Raw genomic sequence first — 8211 nt, forward strand, 5'->3', positions numbered from 1 at the left:
AATCCCATTGTGTGTTTACCACCCAGAGGCAGTTCTCCTTCCATCACCATATATTTGATGCCCCTTACCCTCATCTACCACCCCCTCACCCCCCTTACCCTCTGGTAACCACTAAACTATTGTCTGTGTCTATGAGTTTTTGTTTCTCACTTGTTTGTCTTGTTCTTTTGTTGTTTTTGGTCTATATACCACATATCAGTGAAATCATATGGTTCTCTGCTTTTTCTCTCTTATTTCGCTTAGCATTATACTTTGAAGATCCATCCATGTTGTCACAAATGTTCCTATATCATCTTTTCTTACCGCCGAATAGTATTCCATTGTGTATATATACCACAACTTCTTTATCCATTCATCTATCGAAGGACATTTTGGTTGTTTCCCTTGTCTTGGCCACCTGTAAATAAAGCTGCAATGAACATTGGAGCACACGTGTCTTTACATATAAATGATTTCAGGAAATCCACATTTTAATCAAAGATGACCTTGTGTTTATTTGTATTCTGTCACGTGCAGGGACAGCAGCCCATGAAACAGCGGCATTCTGTGGGTGACCTTGTGTCTACGTACCTGACCTTGTCAGGTTGAATGCTGATGAAACAGAATTGAGCCTCTCACCTGCATGCAGCACTCACAGGGCCGTGGGTCTTCTAAGGAGAGAAGAGATAGGAAGATGGGGCTCTGAGGCTGTGGGTGGGGAGGAACCCCAGAGCCTGGCAGGAAATGCCATGTGCCACATGTTCCTGTGCTGCAGACAGTGGGGCCCAGCTGAGGCCCAGCCTGGGTTCTTGTACAGGAGCCCCCTGGGCTGTGTCTCTGTGCCTCCGTGCCCAGAAATACGTGGCTGTGTCTGCAGGGTCCATGCTGGTCATTGTTAGGACCACCTGGTTTCTGGAAGTGTCCTTGGAGATCGAGAGCCGGCTCTTCAGAGATGGGCTGTAATACTTATCATCATCCCACCAAATGTTTGCGAAGCCACTCCAGGGCCTTCCCGGGGGGCTGACGGACCCAGCCCACACCCATACCACTAGTGCTCAGTGAGAACCCCGAGAAGGAGCAGGTCAGCATAAGGGTCTGGGTGGGTCTCACCAGCCCAGGACCCGACTCCTGCAGGGTGACCTGGGACAGAACCCCTGTGGAGAAAGCACGAGAAAGGTGAAGGTACTTCTGGACGAAAACTGGAGTCTCTCCATCCCTGAGGTCCTGACCAGAGAACTCACAGGAAGGGACGGTCATCAGCAAGAGAGTGGAGCAGAGCGTGTCCATGGTGGGGCACAGTCACTGCCCCAGGCCAGGGCTCGGCTTTTCAATCCAAGAAGGGGGATGGGGAGATTTGCGTGGTGTCACATGGTGCTGACCCCTATGGGTGACTCAGGTCTGTGCAGTAGGGGAGCGAGTCTGTCCTGTAGGAGAAGCGAGCCCTGGGTGTGGGCTCCACGTCTGCTCTCCATGGGGACCCGACTCAGGACTGGGTGTCAGGAGACAAGTCCTCAGAAGTGCCCAGTGTGTGGATGGAGTCTGGGCTGTGACACCCGTCTTCCCACAGACAGTGTCCTCTGCGTGGACGCCCCTCCAGGGACCCTCGCCCTGGGGGTCCTGTCCTACAGGAGGGGGAGTGGAGAACTGGCCGGACGGTGCTCCTCCTGCCTCCAGGGCTGGGGTGTGAGCCTGGGCAGAGCAGGAGGCTGAGCCCGCTGTCGTGTCCGAGCTTCCCTGTGGTTAGGAGACGGAGGGTCAGTGGACACATCACTCACACTTACTGTGTGAACAAGTGCAGCTCCTGGGCGTGTTCCCACTGCGTGTGCATCCCACAGGGTGGTCCCGACATGGACCTCGTCAGGGGGCACAGTCACCTCTGTGGGCTCAGTGACCTCACGTCGGCCTCCGCTCTTCTTACCCGTGACCCCGACATTCTAGGGCATCCAGTGCTCTGTATGCTCCTCCGTGCTGGCCGTTCTGAGCTCCATGATTTTCCATAACTGTGGTCACTCCCTGTCCTGTAATGTTGCTCTGAACCCACAGTTCTGTCGTGATTAAAGACAGTGTGGTTTGTGTGGGGTCTATTGCTTCAGGTTTCGGGGCCAAGAGCACGAAACAGTGCCTGAGTGACAGTGCGATTAGAATACTGCACAGGCACAGTGCACTCAGCGTCAGGAAGAGCCTGGAGGAAGCCTGCAAAGGGCTGCAGTGTCAGTCAAGGGTCACACCTGATAAGCCCATGGACTTATGTCACTGCCTCTCACAGAATGACCCGGTGACAACTAAGTTCCCTATATCCTCGGGTCAATCCATCTTTCAGAATCCTGGGAAGAACATATGGGCCTACATTTGGTTACACACTTAATTTATGATGTAAGAAGGAGTTGCTTCGAATAAATTGCTTTCTTTGAAGTGAGGTAATTGCACGTAACAAGGAGAGTTTCTCAAATAAAACTGTTTGTTATCAAAAGATGGACTGGTGACAGATACAAATGAAAATATTATTACCCTGCAATGTGGCCCCCCCTCCACACACACATACGAATGGACTCACACACACAGGGACAGACCCAAGCACAAACTGTTCACTCAGATCTGCATTAAATTACTGCTGTGTCCAGTGAATGCAGCAAACTCATATACAATGTAAAGCAAATCCACACACACATTAAACTCTTCTGCTGAGGGAAACTCCATTTAATTAATGGGGTAAAATGTATTCCACATATGACATCATGTCCTGTGTCACAATGCTAATTGTACGTCTTCCTTTCCAATTTGGAGACTTCATTTGATTTTTTGGTGAAATTTCTTTGGCTCTGACCTGCACCCCTGTGATGGATGGGAGTGGAGAGTGTGGCATCTTTGTCTTTCTCCTCGTCTTCGAGGGAAAGATCTTATTCTTTCACTGTGGAGCATGAAGTTATGTGTGCACTTCATACAGGGGCTGTATTATATGTCACAGTTTCCTTCTATTCCCATTGTGTTGCACGATATTAAAATAAAAAACCATGCTGAGTTTTGTCATTTTATTTTCGTGCATTGATTGTGCACCTGATGGAAAAAGAGCAGTGTCATCAAGAAATGGTGCTGGGATCAGTGGACATCCTCCTGCAAAAGAATTTGACTGAACCCCATCATATACCATATACAAAAATTACTCAAAATGGTTTAAGGACCCGAATATAAGACGTAAAAGCATAAAATCCCTAGAGAACACACAAAGGAAAGCTTCATGACAATGGATTTGGCAATAGTTTATTCAATATGATAGAAAACACAGGCTACAAGCACAAAACTAGACAAATCAGGATAGATGAAACTCGAAATTGTATGTGCAGTAGAAAGACACAATGGACATCATGAAAAGGAACTTATTGAATCCTAGAAAATAATTGGAAATTATATATCTGATAGTGTGATACTGTCTAGATTGTAAAAGAACCTCTAAAACTGAAACCCAGAAAACAAAATAGCATAATCATAAAAAAGTAACAAATCTGTATTAACAACAACAAAAAGAGATAATAAATGGTGGCACAGAGGTACAGGAAAGGGAACTCTCATGTCCTATTGTTGGTAAATAAATGGGTGCAGCTACTACAGAAAACAGTATGCAGGTTCCTCAAAATACTAAAAATAAAACTATCCAGCAATCCCACCTCTGGGTATTTATCTGAATGAAACAAAGTCACCATGTCGCAGAGTTATCTGTGCTCCCATGTTTACTGAAGCTTTATGTACCATAGCCGAGACATGGAAACAACCTAAGTGTCCATCAACAAGTGAGTGAATAAAGTATGTGTAATGGAATAGTATTCAGCCATAAAAAGAAGGAAATGCTGCCATTTGCAGGAACGTAAATGGACCTCTAGGGCATAACGGTAAACTATGTAAGTCACACAGAGAAAGGCAAACACTGTATGACCTAACTTATGTGTGGAATCTAAGAGAATCACCACAAAAAGGGATCGTATGTGTCATGACCGTGGGTGGGGGCTGGGCAGTGGGAGAAGTGCGTGATGATGATGAAAAGGTACAAACTTCCAGTTACAGGAGAAGTGAGCGCCGGGATGTAGTGGACAACTCGCTGGCTGCAGTGAACACTGCTGTGTGCTGTGTTGGACGTTGGTGAGGGAGTCGACCCTCAGAGTACTCAGCACACGGAAAACACACTTTCCCTCCTTGTTCTTTTCTTTGTTTTCTTCTCTTTTCTTATTTCCATATGAGATGATGGATATTATCAAAACTTATGTGGTAAGCATTTCTGAAGATATGGAGAAATATTTTATTTATAATAGTTGTTACTGTAGTGGGTAAAAATAAAGCGAATCCTAGTAAATGGTCATTATGAGCTACATGTAGCGGCAATATCAGGAGGACGGGCCGTCTGCCCTGAGAACATTGCACATTGTACATCACTGTGCAGGAGGCATCGGGACACCGTTCAGAGGAAATCATATACAGCATCATGTGCCCTCAGAACACATTTCTGTGTGATTGTGCATGTATGAATGCATTTGTTTTTCTAAAACGTGTGTGTCTGAGTGTGTGAGTATGTGTGTGGTGTGTGTGTGTGTGTGGTGTGTGCTGATCAAGTAGCATGAGAACAGCGTGAAACCTGATCACTACCTGTGTGAGCAGACACACTCTGGGGCACATTTTGTTGTGTATTGAAGAGCTCAACATAACATTTTACGGAAAATTGCAAGAGCTCATCTGCCTCCTTTCTAGAAGAGCCTTCAGGATGGTCGTTTTATCAAGAAAGAATAAGGACACTCAGGAACTTGGTGAAGGAGTGGTCCCCAGTCACTGTTGATATGTCATCTGAAACCAGACGTGTCGCTTCATCACTTGTTGTCTGAGTGAGAGTATGAGAAAACAGAGCCACAAAGAAGAACCAATTATTTTCCTGACGTCAGCTGAGAGCTTTGAGAGGAAGAATCCCTGCTCCCAACAAAGAGCTCCTTCCCTCCAGGTGCACACTTGTTCTCAGTGGGTCTGGAGCGCCCCCTGGTGTCCTGAGCGCGTCCTGCAGCCCAGAGCCCCTGTCACCTGCAGGGAGGTTTGTGTCTGGGCCCACACTGACTTCCCCTCACGGTGTTCCTCGCACAGTAATACACGGCCGTGTCCTCGGAAGTGACAGAGCTCAGCTGCAGGGAGAACTGGTTCCTTGATGTGTCAGCCGTGATGGAGATTTGGCCCTGGAACGCTGGGTTGTACCTTGTGCTCCCTGTCCAGTACCCCATCCACTCCAACCCTTTACCAGGGCTCTGGCGGATCCAATGCCAGTAGTAACTGCTTGTGACAGAGCCTCCCGAAACGGTGCAGGTGAGGGACAGGGTCTGCGAGGGCTGCACCAGTCCTGGGCCTGACTCCTGCAGCTGCACCTGGGACAGGACACCTGGGGACAAGGAGGATCAGTCTGTCACTCACGTGCAGTCACATCCATCCCACAGACCCGTGTCTGACACCTGAGACCTTGGGGGGCTGTCACCAGGCACAGGAGAAGACCCAGCAGTGTCCTCTTCTTCTAGACCACAGCTCTGCCTTCCCCAGAGACCTCAGCCCTGTGTGAGGAGAGAGCTGGGAGCTCACAGCCCAAGGAGGGTTTTACCCTGGAGCCTGGGGAGAAATTTGCATGTGGGGCAGCCTGTTCCTATAAGTGGGGAGGGACTGAGTCAGGCTCCCCTGGTCCTTATGGGCCCAGTAGGGTCTCTCTCTTGAATTCCTACAGCCTCTGAGTCAGGGATGAAAGAGCCGTTGGTCTATAAGATACACTGAAAAAGGTCAAAGACTTGCCGTACTTTTGTGAGTAGATCACCAGTTTTTAAAACTTATCGGTATTTGTAATAACTATTAAAGTTCTTAGCATTCCGTGCAGACACATTATTACAACCAACACATTAAACATATTCACAGTTTCCAAATGTTCATAGATAAAAATTCAACTAAAATAAAATGTTGATGTCAATTTCCTGTAAATATATCAGAAACACAAACAGTCCTTCCCACCTCTACTTCTTTTGTGCTCATGTGACTTCATTTTTCTCTAAGTAACTGACTCCCTGCACACTCAGGGTTGGATGCTAATCATTAAAGCAGTTGCACATTTATACTGTGGTTTGTCTCACTTCTTGATGAGCAGTAAACAGTCTTTCCATATTCTATACACTGCTTCATAAGATATTTATCTTAGTGTAGTTTGTAATGTGGTTTTTATATTAATTTGCTTGAAATAAAATTTTAAGTATCAAAAATTACTTTTATAAAAATTGGCACATTTTTTTCTTCCCAATAAAGTTTATTCTTTCTTTTTTATGTAGATTTTTTTAAATTTAAATTTAAATTTTTTTAAGTTTATTGGGGTGACAATTGTGCTCCAGTGTTTATTGCAGCTTTATTTACGGTGGCCAAGACGTGGAAACAACCAAAATGTCCTTTGATAGATGAATGGATAAAGCAGTTGTGGTATATATACACAATGGAATGGTATTCGGCGGTAAGAAAAGATGAAATAGGACCATTTGTGACAACATGGATGGATCTTGAGATTATAATGCTAAGCGAAATAAGTCAGACAGAAAAGGCACATGCTTTCTTAAAGAACGTGCTTTGTGTGTCACATCAGGAAACCCTTGTCTTATCCAAGGTCCCACGCATTCTGCTCCATTGACGTGTGTCTCTCCCTACACCAATGACACACAGTCTTGATTATTGCAGCCACTTCACAAGTCTCTTCCCACTTTCAGAAACTCTTCAGTAGTAACTAAAACAACAGAACACTGGGCAGGGTTGGATTCTGGGGCATCCTGAGAAGGGCTGCAGGCAGATCTTTGTCTCCATGTCAATCATCTGTAGGTCCCGGGGAGCCCACATCCTGGTCTGAGGACTGGGGTCCCCCATCCCTTTCTGATGGACGTCAGGGACAGGTGGTGTCGGCTGTGGGGTCACTGATGACTCAGGGACATGTGTCATGACCTGCAGCCTCCTCGTTCCCCACTGTCTATTCTGAAACCCAGGGCTGGGGTGTGCTGACCGCTGGCCCTTCGTGACATAGGTTGGAGGTCAATGAAGCTGTCCCAGGACAGGGCTGAGCCTGTTCTCTCTCTTCTCAACTCAGGGAGGTTCCCAGAGTCTGGGCTCAGCTCCAGAGGCTTCTGGACAGCTGCTCAGACCACACAACACCCTGACCTCAAACAGACTCCTACCTTTGCCTACAGTTTAGGACAGGAGGTGTTGCCTCTTTCCAAATGAGGCCACAGAGAGCAGCACAGAGACACACACAGGAAACCCACGTGACATCGAGGTTTCCAATCGATTGCTGTGCCCAATCGAGATGTGCAATTGTGAAGACAAGCACTTACGGGGCGTCTCTAAGACCCCCCTCAATACTAGACCTTCCTGCTTTAGTACCAATTGTCTGCATTCTTCCATGAGATGTCAGTCAGGCACGGCCACCAGAGAACGCACAGGAGGGGATCAGGGGAAAACAGAGTTTATCACGCTCACAGGTCCTACAAACAGGAAGCTCGGGGCCACGTGAGACCACATGGAAGGACCAGGGTGGTCAGCAGGCAGGAGACAGGGAGCGAGGGGCAGCTGAGGACCTGGTCTCACTGGCCTTTCCCTGGGAAAGGAGGGGCCGGCAGGTAATCAGCTTTGGATGGACCAGGTTGAGTAATGTCAGTGGGCTCAGACATGAGGGGTGTGTCCCTGTGCCGGGCACCTGGGCCTGGGATGATGAAGGCAGAGAAGTGTGTCCTGGTGTGCGGGCCAGAGAGAGGCGGTGCTCTGGGTGGGTGAGTTTGTGTGTGAAAGGCCTGCTCCAGCCTGGGCTGTGCTACCTCTGAGGACTGGGTGCTCACGAGGAGCTGTCTCTCCCCAGCAGGAAAGGTGTGTAAAGATGTGGAAACCTGTTAAAGTAGATAAGGTGATAAAATGCATGAACACACACGATGCAGGAGGTGCCTTTCTGCATTCCCAGCAGCTGCTCCTTGCGCTGTTTTTTTCCCGTATCAAAAGATAGACTGGTGACAGATACAAATGAAACTATTATTACCTTGAAATTTGACCTCTCCCATACACACGCACACAGACACACACACACACACGCGAATGGACTCACAAACACAGGGACAGACCCAAGCACAAACTGTTCACTCAGATCTGCATTAAATTACTGCTGTGTCCAGTGAATGCAGCAAACTCATACACAATGTAAAGCAAATC

At 47.5% G+C, this 8211-nt stretch overlaps 1 pseudogene and 1 gene segment (V, D, J or C); both read right to left on the minus strand.

The window, feature by feature from the left end:
- LOC117020014 (immunoglobulin heavy variable 2-5-like) overlaps positions 1 to 1266 on the minus strand; it is a 4863-nt pseudogene extending 3597 nt beyond the window's left edge.
- An 802-nt stretch (positions 1267 to 2068) lies between these two features.
- LOC117020015 (immunoglobulin heavy variable 4-59-like) lies at positions 2069 to 7533 on the minus strand. The segment is given in 4 exon segments: positions 2069 to 2182; positions 5079 to 5383; positions 5461 to 5512; positions 7492 to 7533. Coding segments are annotated over 4 exon segments (513 nt in total).
- Positions 7534 to 8211: the final 678 nt, after the last annotated feature.

The sequence above is a fragment of the Rhinolophus ferrumequinum genome, unplaced genomic scaffold (genome assembly GCF_004115265.2).
Source record: "Rhinolophus ferrumequinum isolate MPI-CBG mRhiFer1 unplaced genomic scaffold, mRhiFer1_v1.p scaffold_56_arrow_ctg1, whole genome shotgun sequence".
Classification (NCBI taxonomy): domain Eukaryota; kingdom Metazoa; phylum Chordata; class Mammalia; order Chiroptera; family Rhinolophidae; genus Rhinolophus; species Rhinolophus ferrumequinum.